The 22,425-nt window shown below is 40.1% G+C and overlaps 1 protein-coding gene across 7 annotated transcripts in view; it reads left to right on the plus strand.

Annotated features, from left to right (window-relative positions):
* Positions 1-22,425, plus strand: part of NFIA (nuclear factor I A) — a 554,190-nt gene that overhangs the window by 438,008 nt on the left and 93,757 nt on the right. For all 7 annotated transcript variants that reach the window (XM_075998837.1, XM_075998844.1, XM_075998842.1 and 4 more), the window contains exons 5-6: positions 10,372-10,489; positions 16,416-16,543. In XM_075998837.1, coding sequence (XP_075854952.1) covers positions 10,372-10,489; positions 16,416-16,543 — 246 coding nt within the window. The remainder of the gene's footprint in view (positions 1-10,371; positions 10,490-16,415; positions 16,544-22,425) is intronic.

The following is a 22,425-nucleotide window of genomic DNA, read 5'->3' on the forward strand; positions in this document are numbered from 1 at the left end:
TTAAGTGAGAGGATGACTAGGGTCTGGCATATAGTAGATGCTCAATGATGGTGACTACCATGATTATTGTTGAACAGAGCCTCAGCCCCTCATCTTTCACTCTGTGCTCAGGGCTGATCCTTGAGCTGACCACTATCAGCAGATTTACTGAAAATACATGTACGTGTGTGTGTGTGTATAAATCAAGAAGAACTAATTTTAGAATTTATGTTCTAATAACTAATTTATTAGAAAAACCATTCCAGTGACCCCTTCAGAGTTAATAATTCTGATAAAGTAAAAGCATGCCAATATGTGACCCCAGTCATCTGCTTTAGGAAGCCAGAAAATTCTTATTCCTCACATTTTCAGCCAAAGCTTGTTTCTACATTATTCTGGAAATTGCTCTGCTAGGGTACCTAATGGATAATAGGAAGCTTTAACATTCTCAATCAAACACTGACACATTAACAACTTTTTAAGTGGCTAGCCCCACCTGGGTTACTTGTATCGGAGTTTTTAAAAGTAGTAGTAAGTTCTATAGCATTTTAAAATTTTGCTTTCACTCATATTATGAGCTAAAATTCATTATAAATAACAGTAGCATGCTGGAGGTCATTACTGACAATGTTACTTTTAGTAAAACTTTATTTATGAACTCATAACCCTTAAATTTTTTTAACAGCAGATATTCACATCCAGTAGGTAACATTGAAGAATTAAAAGGCATTTTGGGGGTTTCTAAATGCCTGATGGAAATCCTGTCTTACCCCACAATAAGGCCCCAGGTATATTGAGATTTTAGCTGGAATATACTGTCCTAGCCAACTCTTGCTGATTAGAAAGGATGTTGCTGGGTAACCCTGTAGGCATGTCTAGGATGAGATTGGTGGAGTCCACACTCAGCAACACCACACAGTAAGTCCAATACTGGAACTGAACTAATCCAGTTTGTGGTTGATATGGGTACGTGTTAACACCAGGATTTTTCATTAGATGGAGGAGGAAAAAATTAAACAGCTCTTGGTGAAAATACTGAAAACTATTATTTTCATACATGGCTGGATTAGGTTGTTGAGATGGGACTCTGTTGATACAGTTTGTTTTCCTAATAGCTAATGGTCAGATAGTCCCAGTGCACTCTTGGTTGTGGGGCTTTTGTTTAGAAGCCCTTCCCCAGCTTATAGATCATTGTGGTGAAAAGAACTCTTAGGCCATCACATCCACCCCCTGTCAGGGAAGGCTTAATCCCTTGGCTGAGGCTGTATCGGATACTAAACGGGTACCCCATTTGACCTCAACCAAAAGCTAAGACACGATGATACTCTAAAATGCAGAAAATCAATTTCAGTCCCAAAGGCAGAAGCCACTAATGCAGGAGATAAGTCAGCATTGCTAAACCCTCCGTGGGTTGTTCTGTTAGACCAAGTGTCAGGGCCCTTCATCCAGGGGAGCACGGGCTGACTCCGGCACTGCTAGAGACTGGCAAAAACAGAGAGGTGAGAAGGATGATGATGCAACAGAAGTTCTGCCACGTAAGTGGTAGGTGATAATTTTTCTATTTGAATTTTGTTGAATTCATCTCTGCAGTGACTGATGACACAGGAAAGACAGGGGGACTAGAAAGAAATGCAGGTTTGACCCCTGTTTCTTTGGGCAAATAATCTAGGAAATATCCACATTCAAATCCCTGGTCTGTCACTTATTTAGCTGTGTGGTCTGGGTCATGATCCTTAACCTCACAGCATATTTTCTCGTTTGTAAATGAGAGTAATAGGAATACATACTCCTCGGGAACACTGTGAGGATTAAATGAGATGATTCAGGTAAAACACCTAGCATATTGTCTGGCACATAATGAGTGCTTGATAAATATTAGCTCTTAGCTATTTTTCATTAACAAGCTCCCATAACTTTAGCTCAATAAACATTTGTTGCATAGGTAATATATGAAGCATCCTACACTGTGTGCTGAGAGGAAGATAGAAATAAGCAGGAGACAGTTCTTTCCTTTACAAAGTATACGTCTAAGTTTCTTAAGATCCAAGACTGAGCTTGTTTCATGTCAATAAAGTGCCTGAATACATTTAATTTACAAATTACACTCACAATAATTGTCAAAGATAAGCTATCTTCCTGATTTGGAGTGGGGTGGGAGAGAGTATCAGTGAATTGTTCCTATTTGAATAAAATAGATACATTTTTTTCAGAAACAAAAATCCCTCTATTCACCTCCCTCTATCCCTTCTGCCACCACAAACACACATATCCCTTAACTTGTGTCCACAAGATGGAAACGTGTGAAAATGGGGCTCCGTCTGTGTTAGCGGATGCCTTTCATGGGGTTAAACACATCCTACTGGCTTTTGGCACCTAATACTACATTTCACAAAGAGCATTGCTTAAATCTTTTAATAGCAAGCAAGTTCATCTTCACGTAGAGGGAAATCCTCGTTTTAGTTCAGTGCCTTTCTTTTCTGTTCCTGTGTGGAAAACCATACTTCTAGCCTGCATTTGGTCAGACCTTTTAGGGAAGGTAGAAAAAAAGATCAGCACCGGGTTTACAGAGCAGAAATCTGCTTGGCAAAGGAGTTGCTGAAGACTGTGGCGTAGAAGCTGCAGAGAAAGTACCTTTATGATTGATTTCCATTCAAGTCAGACTGACTGCAGTGTGGTCATTTTTCTAACCCATAACTGCTCACACTGCAGCAGTCTGCTATCTGCAGGGTGTCTGAATTATAGCAGTCTATGTCCGCGTTACCTCTTACACAAATTACTTACACTGGTTTCTTTTTCCATGCAAATTCATCAGTTTTACAGCCCCTCATAGCCACAGTCAGGAAACTCTGGCAGAGAGCACAAATTGATAAAATGAGTTAATTTTGCTATACTTATTTTTTTTTTCTTTCTAAAAGCCCTTTCTCATAGGCAGCGCTCAGGAAGCATATTACGGTAAAAGGAAGATAACAAAGGACTTGAATTTTCTTGCCATAAATTACTTTCCAAGTTAATTCCCTCTAACGATGATTCCAGATTTGCTTGAGTTTTCATAGCATTGTGCGTTTTACAACTGTGCCTTTGATAGAAAGAAGAACAAGTATTTTCCCATGTTCAGTCCTTTTGTGCCAGTGACATGGACTTTCTTGCAAGATCTTTGCCACTAGAATGCAAAACAACACTAAATTGTTGTGCCGGGTCCATAGAACTGTGTGCTGTTGTTGGACTTCTTCCCCCTCCTAGTCTTAAAGTACAAGTTCCCAAAGTCTCAGTGAGTGTTTTTAGATCATGTAATCCGAAGAAAAATATATCTCAATTTTTTTATACTTATTTTATAAGTTGGAAATTAAACCCTGATAGTTTTTTGGGGGGCAGGAGGAAGAGTACTTAACCACCATTATTCCCTGTTCTTTAGTGGCCATGCAAATTTGAGGAAGAGACAATGATGGCTAATGTCTAAAATGTAAGCCCCACAAGGGTAGGTTTTTATGTATCTTGTCCACTGATATATCTCAAGCATCTGGAACAACACCTGGTACACTAAAAGCGTTCCATAAATATTTGTTTAATTCCATTGACTGCGGCCTCTCAGAGGGTAGGTACCATTAACCATCGGCTGGACACATTAGTCATTTAGTTAATGCTCCCTGCTGACTCCTGTTGAACAAGTTGGCAACTCAGATGCTCTCTTATCTCCGAGGCAGAGAAACTTGAAAATTTGGCTAGAATTTTTTTTTCTATCATCCTCTCTTTCTAACAATGCAAGCCCCTGAGCAGCTTGTCTCTGGTGGATGGCAGAAGTTCAATAACCACAACCTTATCCAACTACTAATGTGTACAGAAGAGCAAGTCATTAAGAGGGTTGGCTACTAAAGTAACCCCTTTCTTCCAGTAGCCCACATGACTGTAATGATTCCTTAATAGCAAGCCATTTATTAAAAAATGACACAAAGACTACATTGTACTCGTGACAGGAAAGGAGGTGGGGAGGACAAACGACGTAGAAATAATAGCCAAAGAGACAGTTTCCCAAAGTTAACCTTTAGAGGAAAAATTCCTCGGTAGAACGACATACTTCAGGTCAGAGTGATTGCAACACTGCTTCAGAAAGTCAAGGGGCCCTTCCTCACTACTTAGGTAAATTTTTAGAATTCTAAGTTTCATTTTTGTATTGTTTAAAATTTAGAGGGGCAAATGGGGAGGGTAGTTATTTACTCTCCTTAATTCAAAGCGTATTTATTGATCATCAACTGTGTCCACAACTGTGGTGAGCTGTTTAGGAACACAAAAGCAGTTCTAGGATCTGTAGGATTAAAGGTCATGTGGCCTAACCTCTGACTTCATGACCTGGGAGACTTATTTAATCTCTTTGTGCCTCAATTCCTTCCTAGTGGTGTTGTGAGGATTAAATGGGATGATGCGCTTAAAGCCCTCAGCCCGACTTCTGGGCCGTAAACGATGCTTAATACATAGTGATGGTGAAGGCGGAAGCCGTGGTGAACGGTGGTGGCGATGGTGGTTTTTCATTTTTATCATAATTATTATTAGAATTATGAGGCCCAAAGAGTTTTAATGACTTAATCAAGTCACATAGGTGGTTACTGGCAGGGCTGGGACTCTATAGACCAGGGGTCCTCAAACTTTTTAAACAGGGGCCAGTTCACTGTCCCTCAGACCGTTGGAGGGCCGGACTATAGTTTTAAAAAAAACTATGAACAAATTCTTACCCACACTGCACATATCTTATTTTGAAGTAAAAACAACAAACGGGCAAAAATACCCACATGTGGCCCGCAGGCCATAGTTTGAGGAAGCCTGCTAGACAATCTCCCCCAGTCCCAGACCAGCACTTTTTTATACCATGATACCTGTCTATCTTTATACCCTTAAAAATGCAACTCAATCTAGTTGAGGAGAAAATGTTACATATGAAACAGTCAAAGAATGATACAGCTTACAGTCAAGTTCAAATGGAGCAAAACCAGGTTTTCTGATGCCTGGAACAGAGGAAGTGCTATGTTGGTCCAGTGCTCCCTTAACATCCCCACAGTTGATTGGCAGTGACGACGTAACCTCTGTCACACCAGAAGGCAGTTGGTCTTTTGCCTCACAAGCCTGATGTGACATCCTGGGCTGGTCAGAATTTAAGTGACTTTGGACAAATCATTTAACCCTCAGCGACTTTTATTCATTTCTTAATTTGCAAAAGAAGGACCTAATACCATTGTTAGCTAAGAAGTATACAGTGAAATATACATCTTACTGATATTTTATATTTGTTAGAAGAATATAAGAATATAATTGTTTATTTATGCCCTTCTTTCTTACTATCCTGGAGGTCATGTGAAACATCCATTGTAAAAATTCTCCTTTCTTTCTTGATAGCATAGTTTAGGCCTCCTATCCCTTTGTGTTAGGACTCTTTTTTTTTTTTTTGAGACAGAGTCTCGCTTCGTTGCCCAGGCTAGAGTGAGTGCTGTGGCATCAGCCTAGCTCACAGCAACCTCAAACTCCTGGGCTCAAGCGATCCTCCTGCCTCAGCCTCCCGAGTAGCTGGGACTACAGGCATGTGCCACCATGCCCGGCTAAGTTTTTCTATATGTATTAGTTGGCCAATTAATTTCTATTTATAGTAGAGACGGGGTCTCGCTCTTGCTCAGGCTGGTTTTGAACTCCTGACCTCGAGTAATCCGCCTGCCTCGGCCTCCCAGAGTGCTAGGATTACAGGTGTGAGCCACTGTGCCTGGCCTGTGCTAGGACTCTTGCTTGGACCTTCCAGCTGGTTTCCCCACCTGCAGAATCTTAGCCCCTGTGGTGCACTTTGCATACTGTTGCTCGGGTACAACAATGACCTTGTCACTTTCCTACTCAGAAACTGCCATGGATCCTACAGACCACTCACTTTACTTCCTATCTCCAAATGCATGCATGTACTTTGTCCTTTGCCCAGAAAGCCTCTCCTGTCTCCTTCCGTGCCTCTTTAAACCTGAACCATCCTTGAAGGCTCAGCTTAAATGCCGACGCTTCCTGGAATCAAACCTTTTTCTGATCTCATAAGCCAATGGGATCTATTACTCCTTTGAACTTTCCTAACACATTCTTTGCATTTCTCCTATGAGATTTAACACATTGCTCAGCATTGCATTAGATATTCAAGTATTATTTTAATATTCCACTTAGGTTGTAAACATTTTGTAGACAGAGGCACTATATGCCTTCTTATTATCTCAAGTTTAAGACAAATACTGCATGTGACAGTCAGTGTGGTGTGATAGGAAAAGCGCAGGTTTCGAGGTTAGACATCTTTACATTTTAACCCTGACTCTCTCTTTTTTGTCCTTCTGTAATCAAGGGCAAGTTATTTAATCTCATTCCAAAACTTGGTTCTCCTCATCCCGAAAATGCACTTTCCTAAGGAGGTTGTTTGGAGGATTCAATTAGGTGCAGCAAATAAAGAGCTTATCAAAACGTCATAGGGACTCAGAAAAGCCTGCTCACATCCACCCCTTGAGTTCTTCATCACTTGTCAAAAGCTCTTTCTGTTCTTCAGATTGGAGGCACTGAGAGTGCCCAAGCCATTGCAGGGTCACCCTACTGTGTTAGGCTTTCTCTTTGGCATGACAGTGTCACTGAGTCAGAATCCATCCTGATAAGCTGACCTCCATGTGATTTCGTACACACAGGCAGTAGCCTGGGAATGATGCTTCACAAGACTTTTTCGAAGAAGGCAGAGTGTGGGTCTGTGAATTACCAGGATTATTTAACTCAGGTTGTGAAACCTGGTCTCATTTCAGAAACTTAAGTGATTTTTTTAAATTCACAATACATATAAACCAGTTGCCAAGCTCTAAAGTTACTCCCCCGCAATCTGGTAGACACCTTGGGAAGTTATCACCCCACTGCCAGGCCACCTGGTGCCCTTTGCCATGTAACAGTTACAGTGTAGTAAGTGGTTCACAGGAAGTAAATATATGTGCAAGTCAAGGAACATTTATTTACATGGACTTAATTATGTTTTGAATCTGTCTGAGAGGTGGGCACACCTTATTTACACTTGTGTTTTTCTTCCTTCACCTATTCTGGCTCCCTTGACATTTTAAAAATGTAATTGAGGCAAAAGACATTTTTCCAGGGTAGGTAACCAGTAGATAAAGTGTGATGTGTAGGTGCACCTGGGTGTCCACCAGCAGGTGGGAGGCCCCAGACTTCTCCCGTTGGTCCTGCCAAGTCCCTCACTCCCACATTTTGCTTTGTCTTTCTCTGCTTCCAAGAGCAAAGGAGTGAGGACCATGCAGTTTCCTCTGTGCTCAGTATTGAAGCAGCTTCTCCACCCAGCTGAGGCCTCAACTCCATTCTAAAGTTTGTGTGGAACATCTACATCCAGAGCTTTGACACTGATCAGCCTTATTACTCTTCTTTAGCTCATGAGAGGTGTGGATCTCTAAGCTCCAGGAAGGCACAAAGCATGCATAAGTGGCTGTCATATGTCAGGGTCATGAAAGTGGTGATGAGTGATCTGCCTGGGCCCATAGTTGAGTGATCTTCTCCTGCCCCTCCTCCATGGCCAATTGCATACATAAAATGTCATGAAATAAAAGGAGAAATTATGCAAATAAATTTATTATAAAGAGCAAATTAGGGAATGACTAGCAAAATTATTAATTAGAACTCTGTGTATACTTATTGTCAAGCCTCACCATTTGTTCTTGAACTAAAGGCTCTTCCTCCATGAGAGCGTGTTATTGAAAGATGGGTTTGAATTTCAGAAAGTAGATGTGAATTTCAGAGTTTTCCGTTGCTTAGCTGTGACCAGGAGTAAGGTTTGTTCCTTGCTATTAATCAAGCAACTAGGCATTTATTCTTAGAAATGGTTGTATTCCTTCCTATCTTCGCTTGACTCCATGGTTCCATTACAGCACCACGAGTCACCCATTTCCCAATCAATAATCCTGGGAATCATCCCACTTTCCCCCTTTTCCATTATTACAACAGTCAGGCTATCAACAGGTCTGCTTGATTCTATCCTCAGAGTAACTTACATCGGCTTCTCTTTTCTATCCTCTGAGTTTAGACCCCATCCCCACTTTACCTTGTGTAAATGGCCTCAGCGGCCTCTCTGCTTTACTGAATATATTCTTCAGCTGCCACCTCCTGCCCCTCAAACCTACCTTCACAACAGAGTGATCTTTCTAGGTCATAAATGCAAATTTGATGGGAGCATTCCCACACTTTGCTGGTTCTCCTTTGACTAATGTATAAAATTCGATGCAGCAATCAATTGCATTTGACCAACGTTTACCGACTGCCTCCTGGTGTTAGGGATTATATTAGATGCTGGCAATATAACCCCAGAGATTCCCAACTACAATGGAGTGTGATTAGTGCTTTAATAGATTATAAATTTGGGAATCTGCTGGATTCAAACTTAGGTTCCTTCAAAAGAGCCTATCAGATCCTTCAGGACCTGACTGTAACCAGTCCCTCTTTTCCCCAAGTATTGTGCATGTCCATCATGCCAAGCTATCAGAAATTCAGTAAACATTTTATGTTCTCTTACCTGTATGCTCTGTTTTCCACCTAGAAACTGTCCATCCCTCTCAGTTGCATAATTCTTACTTGTCTGTTTCACATTGTGACCAGGCATCACATTTTCTGATGCCCTTTTACTCTCTTGAACTTCTTACCCTTAAGCTGGGCTAAGCCACTTCTGTGCAGCCATGTCAATTTAGGAATGCAGATGGTGTCCAGAATAAGAGGGTTTAACTTCTAAGTCTTCGACTTTATGATGGTGTGAAAGCGATTTGCAAACCGTAGATGCTATGCGTCAAATGGCCATACAACCATTTTGTTTTTCGCTTTTAGTACAGTGTTCAATAAATTGCGTGAGATATCCAGCACTTTATTAAAAAATAGGCTTTGTGTTAGATGATAGATGATTTTGCCCAACAATAGGCTAATGTAAGTGTTACGAGTATGTGTAAGGTAGGCCAGGCCATACTGTGATGTCCAGTAGGTTAAGTGTATTAAATGCATTTTCAACTGGCAATATTTGCAGCTTATGATGGGTTTGTGGGAACGTAACCCTATTGTAAGTTGAGGAGCATCTGTAACTCTATCATAGGACTTCTCAGACCTTCTTTAAATTAATCTGTCAGGCTTTCTCCGCCGTATAAGGGTGTCTTTCATCTAAGTGCCTTCCTCACCCAGCGTAGTTCTTGGCAATAGCAGGCTCTCAATAATCGTTTGTTGAATGAATGAATGAATGAAAGTCCCTGGTTCAGGATGTTCCTAACTATGGCTTTCTTCTGATGGATATTAACCTGTAATTAATTTATTTGTTTATATATCCACTTATATGGGCTTAACTTCAAACCAGTGCCTTAATGCAGTATTTATTGTTCCTGCTTTTGCATAATCTTTCAAAAGTGACCATTTGCACTGCTATAGTCACACTACTAATTTTACAGAGTTGTATTATAAGATTAGTAGGTGTTATTTATTTAATAAAAAATACTTATCAAGCTACTGTAAACAAGGTATCTAAAGGCTCAAGGACCTTTAGATCCCTTGAATTACAGGGAATCAATCTCACACAAGGGTCATCTGTGAAAATCACGTATAATCAAAATTAAATCAGAGGTCAGCAGATTATTTTATAAGGGCCAGATAATAAACATTTTTGGCTTTGTGGGCCATATGGTTTCTGCTGCAGCTCCTAGTCTCTGATGGTGTGGTGCAGCAGCAGTCAGACAATATGTAAATGAATAGGTACTCCTATGTTCCAGTAAAACTTTATTTACAAAAACTATGGCTCAGGGCTATAGTTTGAGAACCTCCCTTAAATTACAAGATTGGACAAATACTAAAATGTATGCAAAGTGTGGAGGTGATTCGAAGTAAAGAGAAATCACACATTTCACATCACAAGAAATTGAGAATGAGTGGGCTAGAAAGATGAATTTGTTTTCACCAAAATTCGGAACAGAATTCCAAAATACAAATGAGTAGATGCTATCAGGATCAGACAAAATTAGAAAGGCCTAGGGAGTATTTTGGTTAGTCGTTCAAGAAAACTTTAAGACCAAAACATAGAGAGGTATTTTTATTAAAAGCAACCAGGAATCTTGCAACCTTGGTGACAGTTTACTCTTACATAAAGAGAAAAGATAAAAGGTATGTTAGAAAAACCATGCCTTTTTGGTGTAGACTATTTTTATTGTCAGCATTCATTTGAAGCCAGAGTTGATTATTGATTATTTTGGATAACCTTACCATTTAAATGAAAAAAAAAAATGTGCTAAATGCAACACTGAAATATGCTGTCATTGATCTTTTATTCACAGAATTTAACTGATTTGTTTTTGTTTTTGTTTTGTTTTGTTTTTTTAATTCTAGCACCAATAGCTGCAGGAACTGGCCCAAATTTTTCTCTCTCAGATTTGGAAAGTTCTTCATACTACAGCATGAGTCCAGGAGCAATGAGGAGGTCTTTACCCAGCACGTCCTCTACGAGGTAATTTGATTGGCAGCTCTTAAAGAGGTTATGCTGTGTAGTTGCACACCTTGATATTAACTTTGGGCCTGCTAGGCATTTAGCAATGTGCCTGTAGTAATAGAAGATGCCAAAATAGCGGGTTCGGCCCCAAAAGCCTGGGGAGATAAAGTAAATATACATGTAGTAGGAAAAAATACACACACACACACACACACACACACACACACACACACCCCAGACAATAAAAAATGGTGGCTAAATTATGCAACATGGGCTAAAAATAGGTAAAGAAGGCTTTATCCAAAAAGAGTACCTTGTACTCAGCTCTAAATGTTGGTTAGGGTTGGCACGATGAAAAGGAAAAGGGAATGGAATTCTGGGTGGGGTGAGAACATAAGCAAAGGCATGAAGGAAGGATGGATGATGAACCTACATGTTTTCAGGAAATGGAGGACAGGCATGACTAGAGAAAAGGGCATGTGTTCTGGCTTGTTTGGCAGGAAGCAGACACTGGTGACACTAGTCCACAGCAGACCTTACAGCTCAGTCCCAGCTCTTTTTCTGCTGAGCCTCCAAAGGTCTCAAAATCCAGTTTATTGGAGTTGCCCTAAAAGATGAAACCTACTTGATATCCTGCTGTGAAGTTATACAAGCGAATGCAGTCAGATAAGAGGTTGGGGCCAGACAGTGACCCCATTGTACTGGGAGACCTAAAAAATGTAAAAGCTGGAGGAGCACAACCCAATAATGATTCTGGGGTTCTTGGTCCCCTAAGGTCACAAAGCCAAAATCAAAATGAAGCATTTTGCAAGATCCTGTAGTCTCTAGATAACCTGTACCAGAGGGAAAGGGATTAGGCATTAAACCCACAGTATTCTTTTACAAATTGGCTTTAGCACTGGACTGTGACAACAAAGAAAAGAATGGTGCAGAACGATCTTTAATGTTTGTGTACTTTGCAGAAAAACGTTTGACAAAGGTATATTCTGCCTAAAGCAAGTAACCAAGTTTTATGATATAAAACAATCTCCAGATTGTAGAAATTTTTCTTGGTAGAGATTCATTCTTACCTTGCCTTTATATATTTTAAACATTATTACTTTAAAAAAAATCGACCTAGTCATTACTAGTACTGGGAAGGCAGTTAAAGAAACAGTTATTCCCTAAATATAACCACCATATCTTATCATCATCTTTCATGTTGTTTAAAAGTTCCCCTTAGTTCACTATAGTATCAGTCCCTCGGGAAGGGAGAGTATCAAATCCAAAGTATATTTATAATAGGAGAAAGAGATTATGAGTACATTCGGCTGTTAATACATTTTGAGGATTTCTAATGTTTGCTGATGGAAAAGACATTGTGTGTAACTGCATTCAGTCAACATGAAAGCTTTGCAAACACTTGTGGGCAGTGATTAATTTAAAAGTTTATGGGCTATTTGTTTTTCATATGTGTGCTGTGCATGTGTACCACATACATCCCAAGCAGTGCCCCTTACTTCCTATCTTTTTGCACACTTCTCCAGCTATGTTTTATTATCTTTTGTTGTGACTCTCAGAAAAGCTGGTTATTAATTTCATTTAAAAGGCTAGTGTCATTCTCATATTCTGCAAATAACTCACCCTGATAAGGAGCCAATTATAAACAGCATCAGTAGTTAATAACTCAGTAATATGTTTGTTTTTCTCTCATTAGGCTTGTCCTAGGATTTTTTTAAAAAAAAAATTCCTTAAATACATAGATTCAGCAGAATTATCTGTGTACAGATTAGAAAATGTACCGAGAAGAATATCCTAGATTTACATACAGAAAAGTTCATCAATCGATCAATATTTGTTCATGCTGTACCAATATTAATTGGTCACCTGCTCTGTGGCAGGCACTGTATTAAGTGATTTACGTACCTGATCTGATTTAATCTTCACAATAGTTTTACAACATAGACAGTGTTGCCATTTAAACAGTGGAGCCACACAAAGCTCAGAGAAGTTAAGAAACTTGCCCAAAGTGATAGTTCTAGTAAATGGCAGAGTCTCCTTTCAAAGTCAGGTCTGTTGGAACCTTAAAAACATGCTCTTGCCACACAGAATTCTCTTAGGAACAGGGCTGATTCTTTTAGTAGGAAACAGTAGAATCTGAGGCTCTAAGAAAGGAGTTTCTAGCATCTACTCTTCCCTGACACTTAACATTTGCTATCTTGAATTATTCTCACCATCTTTTAGGTATGTACAAGTTCTGCCTCTCATCTGGAGTGTAAGTCCCTTGAATGAGTATCTAACTCTAACTCTTCCAAATCAGTAATGAACATTATTAAATGCCAAGGATATTGTCCTCAGCACTGTGCGTCTAAGGTCAGATAAAAGGGGCTTTACAATCTCTAGTGATTGGTACTGACAAGCAAATGGAAATTTTCCATTCAGGGTACTACGAACACTCAGTAAAACGGCATCTTGTAGTCTTATGGATATTGAGTAAGGCCTATGGGCCTTCCACATAGCAGAAACTAAGCAAATACTTGGAATTAAGGTAATAATCTTACCTTAATTTTTAGGTAAAATTGCTAGGAATACACGAACAACTTCCATACACAAGAAGAGACAGTGTACCACTCCTTAGAAGAATATTTATCCTCTCTTTTATGTATAGATCTTATTGGTACTTTTGTGTTTTTCTCAAATGTTTCTGGGAGAATAGAATCAGTGTGTTAGAAAGTCAAGAGCAAGAAACAAAAATCAATGACTGATTCATTTCTAAAAGTAAGACAGATAGATAAATAAGATTGATTTGTATTAATTATAAGTTTTGTACCCCTTCAGAGTAAACATCTCCAAAACTATAAAAAGGGTAATTCAAAAATTGGGATAAAATACATTGTTTATTCCAAAAAACATCATCAAGATAAGCCAACTGTCAAGTTTGGGAGGTCAGTAAATATTGTTCTGGAAGCCCTCTACCTGTCCTTCCTGGCCTTACTATTTTCACTCCTGATCATTTCTCTCTTCCATCCTGCACCTCCAACCTCCAGACACTTCCTTGCTCTCAAACTAAGACGTTAGTTAATAACAACAGAATCTTTCGGCTTTTAGGCCTTACTACCTGCTTAGGGTATTTGCATTTTATCGGAGGGAGCCGAGGAAATCAAAAGCTTTAAAAACCCAGAAAAATATTAGTAATGGGAGAATGATGGACAATGGAGTTGGCCTTTGGGGTTGGATTTCATTGAATCGTGGTAGTTGGATGAATCCTTGTCACGTGCATTCATATGGTTGTTTTTAAGTCAGTAGCCTAATTTAGCAGTTTTTATTATTAGCCAGGTGCTGTTGTAGGCACTACATATTTTAAAAAGAAAGTTATTTTCCCTATAGATCTTACAGCTCCATTAGAATGTACAGCCCTCACCTTTTATTTACCAGGGTACTTAAGGGAAATTTTTTTTTTCCAGTATGTATTCTTTCTATATGCAAAGTGGTTTCAAGTGGCTTTTAATTTTACAACACAGCAGATAATATTAAATATGGAAATAGAGGCCAGAAACTATATGAAAAGGTAGGAGAGATTGTTATAGTAGGAAGCTTAACCACGAGGTATGCTTAAGTTTAGCCTTGAGCTTCCTGGTTGCCAAGGCAAGAAGGGAAGCAATACATTATATAATTTGCATTTTTTAATAAAAGAAAACAGAGTAAATCCTTTCAAAGAGACCATATTTTTCTGGTTATATATTATAGGGAATTTTTTGTGTATCCCGTCTTATAAGGGACTTCCATTAGATGTCGTTTTGCATAAAATATAGAAAAGTTCTTCAAGTGGCTATTTTTCATTGAACTTCAAGGAAAGCCAAGGAAAGAATATTAAATAAGCTATCAACGGCATTTCCTTTGAGTATGAAGCTAGTGTGGTACAGTTTTGTTACTTTCCTGTGGTCTGGCTTTAATGAGAATAGAACTTAATGGCTGAGAATACTGGAATGCCAACATTAATGATTAGAATTTTTTGCCTTAAATTGGGCCCTGCACATTTTTTCATTCAGATTGCTGCTGTCATTTCTTAACTATCTCCCTACCCCTAGGCTCCATCCCCTTCCTTTCCCTGTGCCTTTCTAAATCCGTCATCTGTACAATTACCAGAGTCGCTTTTCTAAAATATCACTCCTGTGTCGCTCCCTGTTTAGACTGTTTCAGGGAGTCTCCATTGCTTATAGGATAAAGTCCAGACATACAGTATCTTCTGTAACCTCCACCCCTCCTCCACCCCTCTTGCTGCGCCCCTCCTTCCACTTCAGCCGTCCTCAACAGCTGGCAATTCTCTGACCGTATCACACTTTACTCATGATGTTGCTTCTGCCTGATACGCACCTCCCTCCTGGGGGGTGATGTTCAAAACATCCGATAACCTGTGTGGCACGAGCATGCCAATTAGAACAGATGCTTCCTGCTGCAGGGCTGGGGCCAGCTCCTGGAATGCTCCTGAGGGTGCCAGGCATTAACCCTTTAGGGTTGGGACTGGGAGGGTGAGTCCTGGGGCAAAGAAGGGGAGAAAAGTTGGAAGAAACGTATGGGGCTCAAGATAACAATAGTGTACCGATCGGTAAAGAGACATTTCAACATTGTGAAAACCAAAATGGCTGCCCGAGTCGTACGTCAGCTGAAGGACAGCCTACTTCTGCCTTTTCCTTCTTTCTTTCCCGTCTCCTCGACAGTCTTAAAGACAGCTCAGGAGCCATCTCCTCTAGGAAGTCTTTCACAACTCCCAGGCCGGCCTATCGTTGTTTCCTACTTCCGTGGTGTGACTCACTGTGTCCTGTACAGGGTTCCATCGTCATACCTGTATTTCTCTTTTGCACCGTCTTACTTCCCTCTCTGCCCCAGTCCATGGAGACAGGGGCCACCTCTGACTCTTCTCGGACTTGGCACTTAGCGCAGCACCTGGCACGCAGGGTGTGCACAGCAGATTATTTGATGAATGAAAACATTTTTAAAATTCTGTACCCTGACACACGAGGAAGAGACTTCCCAACAAGCACTCTCACTAGCCACGAAACTGCCCATTCTGATAGCATGTTGGTGGCTTTCTCCATTAAGACAACTAGAACGAGAATAGCAGCAGGGTAGCATTTTACTACTTTTCACCCCGGAAGCCTCAAATTGGGAGAAAAATTCAGTCCTTCAACTGGAGAAAATGAGATACACTGTGGAAATTTCTCTGAAAGTCTCTCCAAAAAATAAACATCCCTACCCTGGTGGGATAAAACTTCATTGTGGTAATCTCTGTATAGAGGAAACGCATAGAAGTCATTGGGCCACTCTTTTTCCATGTCCCTCATTCCCGCGGGGCAATGCTCTCCTTCCTCCTATTTTTATCTGTTTTGTTCACTGTTTTATCTCTAGCGTGTAGAGCAAGACCTGGACTAGCTGTGCAGTAAATACTTTTTTGAATGAATACTCCAAATGGAAGATGGGCAAAAGTGGTGGGGAAAAAAAAAAGGGACAATCCAATCCTTTCTTGAAGGATTGTGAGCCCTGCTTTTTAATCCTTTCTGGGGTTCCAGCAGGGATTAGATTGATGTCTAGGTACATTGCTGATGGCCAGGCCCCAGCCACTGCCTGTGGAGACAGGAAATACGTGGGCTCACTACCAACACTTCCAGGTGGAGACAGGAGTGGGAGCCAGCCACCAGTTCCTCAAAAGGAAAAAGGAACAGGATGTGGCAGCAGCAGCAACTTGAGTGACAATAAAAATCAAACCCAGACACTTGGAACAACGCAGACCCAAGACTTTGCTCTACATGCAGTGACTCACCAACCTGAACAACAGCCTAAAAAGAGTCCTAGAACTACAGAGTTGCCCAATTACTTCCTCCCCTGGGTTTCTTTCAACCAGAGGTGCCGTGTCCGGGCGAAAGGTGGTTTGCATTGCTTTGAAACATGGACCTATTTGTTGTTTCAGCTCCACAAAGCGCCTCAAGTCTGTGGAGGATGAAATGGACAGTCCTGGTGAAGAGCCATTTTATACAGGCCAAGGACGCTCCCCAGGAAGTGGCAGTCAGTCGAGCGGATGGCATGAAGTGGAGCCAGGTAAGCAGGGCAGGGGTGGCTCGTGGCCAACGCTGGAAGATGAGAAATGTGTGTGGGGTCCCATGCGATGCATGAGAGTGAACAAAGAAAGCTTAAGGCAGTTGACTTTTTCAAGAAGAACACTTGTTTGCTTTGTCATCCTTTTGCTATACTGGTAAAAGGGTGGCCTGCAAAGCAGTGATTCAACTGAAATGAACGGCGGGGGAGAATGCTGTGTGGTTTTCTACTCTGACATTTCTTCACATACACCACATTCCAGCATGGGGTTTGCTTTTGTTTTTGTTATTATACTATCTTTTTTCTTTCATTTTTTGAATTATCTTTTAGTAATCATAGTAAAAATCTATCAACTTTTTCAGCTGGATTGATAACATTAGAAAGGTAAATGGGTTCCTTATGCTACAGTTTATACTCAGATTTTCATATAATGAGGATATTTTGCAATATTTTTTCCTATTGCTGGATATCATCATGATTGCTTTTCTATTTAAATGGAACAATTATCTTTATGCCCAACTGTACTTGACTAAGCAAATGATGACTGCTGGTTCTAACCTCCTGTGGTAGTCTAGTCTTGGTTCTGGAGTCTTGAGAGTAACATGAATAATTCTGATAGCAAACGCTTTTTTAAACTTTTATCAATATCTAACTCCATGTGGGTAAGAGGGAATCTTCTCCAATGCCTTCCCAAATGTGGCAAGTCAAATGGATGTAGAGGATGGGGTGTGAGCTTTGGAATCAGACAGACGAGTGTAATCCTGGCTTCAACCCCTGCTGGCCGTGTGACTGTGGGCAAATTACCTAATCTCTCCGAGCCTGTGTCTCCATCTTTATAATCTGACAGTAGTAAAAGCTGTTTCAATGTTCTTGAGGATTAAGTAAGGTAACATTCACCACCCATCTAGGAATTTTACCTAGCATAGAGTAAGTATGATGGAAATGTTCTCTGGCCATCCTTCCCCACCACTGCCTGAGTAATTAATTCCTGCAAGAACAGACAAGCACCAGGAAAATCTCTGAACCAACCCCTTCCTCTACGTATCTCAGCTCCCTTCTCTCCTGCCTATCATTTTTTCCAAAAGACAACCCCCAGAGGGTGTGACTATAAAGGTATAACGTGAGGGAGATTTGGGGGGTGATAGTTCTTTATCCTGATTGTAGTGGTGGTTACAGCAATCTGTATAAATGTTAACATTCACAGAAGTATATACCTTTCCCCCTACCCCCAGTTAGTTTTACTGTATCATAATTAAAACCAAAACAAAACTCAAAACACCTCAAGCCCCACAGGCTGGGTCTTTTACCTTGCCCCCTTTATTAAAACTGTAAACATTTCTCTCTGCCTTGCTTCTGTGTAACTCCCAATCCTCTCCCTCGACCCACTCATTCATTCACTCACCCAACAGTCTTCACTGGGAACTTTCTCTGCATGAGGCATCATGCCAGGTTCTGGGAACTCAGGGATGCACGTGAAGGCTGTGGCCCCAGCTCTCAAGGAATTCACGAGCAGGGGTGGGAAGCAAACACATAAGCAGATCATTATGCAGTGGTATAGGACGTCCGGAGATGCTGATGACATTAGCCTCCGGTGCCTTCTTTCTCTAATTAATACCAGCACAGCACCCAAGGTGTGGTGGTTCTTCAATGAAGGTCACACATCAGCTGTACTCCACACTTGTGGAGTTTGCCTAAAGTGGCTAAGAAATAAGCCCAGGCCTAAACGAGCATGAAAATGCTGACTGCTCCTTGCCACTAACCGCATCGTCAGCATGACCTCAGTATAGTGCAGATGAAAAGTTTATGTGCTATTAAAAAATTATAAGATGTAAAACTTCTTTGAACCCTTTCTGAAAGGCTAATTAGAGTCCTAGCCAATTTACCTGCTTCAGTGCAAATCAGAATCAAATATACATTTGTGCTTGATTATTGTGTGCATGCATTTTTGTGCACATTGCAGCTGCTCTATTAGGTTGCTGTACAAGAAGCTTCTCCTCCATGAGGCTGTGGTCCTTACATGGACTTCTTTTGGGTATATTTGGGGGCAGTGGGGTTTGATTTAATACAGAGTACCTCAACCTAGTGAATCTTTTATTCAGAGTAATTCCTATTCCTATCTGTACATTATGATGCAAATAATCATAAATTTTAACATCTGAATGCTTATGTCTTTTGTAGTCATTAAAAAACTGAAGTTTAGTGACTGAATCCTTTTTAGATGTGTGCGTATGTACGTATTTTCTTCCTAAAGAATCCCCCACAATTATACTCCTGGACTGATTCTCCATTCTCTGTCCCCATTTCATTAAAAAAAAAATGCAGTTTCATGGTATATGTTTGCAGGAGGTGGGAGAGGACAGTGGATAAATTTACATTTGGCCATATTCAGCATAGAAAGTCATAATTGAAACAGGGCCTGAGGGGACATTAAAACTCAACTGAAGGATGTTGCACATGTTCATGGTGACTTTGGTGTCATTAACTCACACCAGCCATTTTAAATGGATAATTTATGCTGCCAGATGGTCCTTTTTGGGGATTTTCCATCAAGCCCAATCCCCTTTTTGGCACAGAGAACACCTTTATGTTGTTCCCACACTTATCCAGGCCTGCATAGCTTTTCCCCAGGGGTAGAGTTAATTGAGTAGGAGGCTTTTAGTGGTTCTCTCATGTAAATTACCTTCAGAAATATGTTGGGAGTTATGTATATCTGAATGCACTGGCAGCTTCTTGGTTGCCTACATTTGGGATAATTCTCTCAGACAAGTACTAAGGATACTTTGTTTACGCCTCAGATGTCACACAGGAAGCAAGACCTGTACTTACTCCCCACTCAGAGAGCTTTGCATCTGTTTACCTGCCCTCAAATGCTTTTTCAGGACTCCCTGGCCAAAAGAGGGCTGAAGGTTGCCAGAAGACACAAATTTCCTAGAGCAACAGGAAGACTTTGGAAAGTAAAACAAACCAGACATGCAGTAAATTACATGGGCCCTTTCAGATGTCTTTTGTAGTATCCTGTTCCCCATTAGTTATCTCAGCACTTTCAGTGCACAGCTCTTATTATCTGGAAAGGAGGGCATAGGAGATTAAAGATGATGTTAGTTTAAAAACATCAGACAACCTCAGGCTGACTTTTGCTTCTCTTACAATGCTGCATTTGTTTCTTCCACTTAGTTTCATTTCCCAGTTATCTAAAAACTGGGTTAGAGTCTAAGCTTTGAAGCTAATCATGAACTGATGAAATGAGTCTATGACATTCTATCAAGCAAAAATGCATATACCATCAACTCTTATTTATCTCTACAAATGAAAAGTTGCAGAGAAACTGATAATGCAAATCAGTAGGAAAGAAACCAACAGGCAGGTGCCCACATTGGGTCAAACACTACATGGTTTTTTCATATATATTGTAAAAATTCTAGTTACAACTGAGTACCCTACTGTGTACCAAGTTTTTAAAAATTTAACCTCCCTTAAAATATGCAATATATAATAATTCTACCTCTAAGAGATGAAAACTAAGAATCATGAAAGGTTAAATGAGTTGCCCAAGCCCACACAGATAGTAAATCTGTGGATCTACAATGTGCAAAATTTGGTTCAAACCAAATCTGACTTCAGAGCATAAATTTTGTCTTCCATACTCAGTAATCTCTTTAACCATAAACATTTATTCTTGCATTTTAGGGTCTCACGTTCTAGACTTGTATTTAAGGTAAAATATAATAATGAAGAACAGTAAATAACTCATGAGAAACACCTGAAAAATCCCCAATTTTCCTTATCCTAAACCCTTGACATACAGCCTAGTCCAGGGAAAGACTATAGGTTATTAAATACACATAGGACACAATACAGAAAGAAAGAGTATTAACTGTTAACAAAGTGAAATGCCTCTCATTTTCACCCATAAAAATCATAATAGTCATTGGCATTCAGGTCATCTTTGTTCAAATAATACTTCATCAGGGAGGCCCTCGCTGATCTAAAGTAGCTGCTGGCCCTCTCTCTGTCATCCTGTAATTCATAACCCTGCTTTCCATTCTTCATACCTCCTTCTGCTGTTATTGTCTGTTTTCTCCCTCTAGGATATACACTCCATGAACAGCGGGACTTAGTCCGTCTCTCCTACTACTGTGTCCCTCACATCCATCACAGTGTCTAACATGTAATAGGTACTCAATAGGGAATATTGATTGAATGAATGAATGAAGCCATGGAGCAGAGAATTTTGGGTGTTCTCAATAAACTTGAAAGCAGAACTTGCTACCAATAATCCTCTCAGAATTGGCCTTTCCTATATTTTCAATTTGGAGGCTTTCAGTCAAATCCAATGAGTAGCAAGTAGTAAGCAAAACGATTGCTAAGGCTCAGCCAAGAGCCCCATTGACAAGTAGTTGTGTATCAAACTTTATTGCAAGTGTCCCTCACCTTAAAAGGTTTTCCTTTAAGTGAATGCAACCTTTTTTAAAAAATAATTCTTTGTTATTTTTAAAGATAATTCTTTATTATGAGCTCTATGTTAAGAATTCCAACAATGAATCCTTTGTAGAACGTTTTGTGTAGTTTAGACAACCTCCCTGATTTACCTGTGAACAATTTCAGATTTTCATATCAAATTTTCTTTTATACGAGTGTAAAAAGCAACCATATGAGACACTTCAGACCTTTGCTAGTCAAAGTGGTCTGAGTACCTGCAACTTGGCATTGTATGGTAGCTTATCAAAAATACAAAATCTCAGGTCCCACACAGACAGACAGAATTTTAACAAGCTCTCCAAGTGATGCCTATGCATGGTAGGTATGAAAAGTATTGATTTAGGTTGTCTCTTTGTTCCTTTAGGTGGGCTCTCACCACTCAGTACTTGTCTGGAAGCCACCTTAACCTTAAATGTTGTGTTCCCCACCATCTTACTTTAAATATTGTGTTGTGTTCCCCAACCTTTTTCCTTATGTTAAGTAGCAACGTCTTTAAACTATTCTAGATAGGTAGAAATCTAACCTATTTTCAAATGGACCAGAGAAGAATATACTCTGGGTGACTCCAGATACCACTACAAGAAAGAAAATTCTCTTCTATCTGTTAAGGACCTGCTGCATGAAGAAGAATGGCTGGTTATCTAATCATTATAATCAATGTCGAGCCAAGTCACTGAAACTTCATTAAGTGCTAACTTTATGCAGTGTACTAGAGTAGGTACAAAGAGGACTCCACCAGGTTCCTATCTTCAAGGCCAGACCTCTGAGTTGCCTCAAGTGTCAGTCACTACCTGTAAGATGGGAACTGTTACTTCCGCTCCATCTCTGTCATCAAGTTATGACCAATGAAGTAATGAAGGCCAAAGTCCTTTGTAAAAAGTTAATGTTCTCTAGTCACGTGAAATATCATCGTTAGGATTATTGAGGGAGACAGGCCTTACCCAGCTGACGGTAGTTGAAAACAGACAGGGTTAAGTGTTGCAGGAGTAAAAAAAGAGAGCTGTTAAATCTGCCTGGAGAATTAGGCACAATTTCCTTAAAAGGTGCCAATTAAACTGGGTTTAGATTGGAATCCAACTGAGAAACATTCGCGTCTCATTTGCAAGTGAGACTTTATGTCTCTTAGTTGTTCAATGGTTAGTATATAAATTTAAGTCTTCTTCATACATCTTTCTTCCTAAGTTGTAAGGCAGCTCTGCAGATACTCTGTAAACCTTTTTCAGGTTTTCTTGTGTCTCCAAAATTAAGTACTTATACCAGTGATCCACTGGGCTTCACAGATTACTGGGTTGAACCACTGTAAATTTCAGACCACACCTGCATTGAACACATACATAATCAGTCAGTTTCAACAGACCTGGTGTAAAGCTAATTTTTTATTGTTAAAAAAATGATATTATAGTATT

The sequence above is a fragment of the Microcebus murinus genome, chromosome 2 (genome assembly GCF_040939455.1).
Source record: "Microcebus murinus isolate Inina chromosome 2, M.murinus_Inina_mat1.0, whole genome shotgun sequence".
Classification (NCBI taxonomy): Eukaryota; Metazoa; Chordata; class Mammalia; order Primates; family Cheirogaleidae; genus Microcebus; species Microcebus murinus.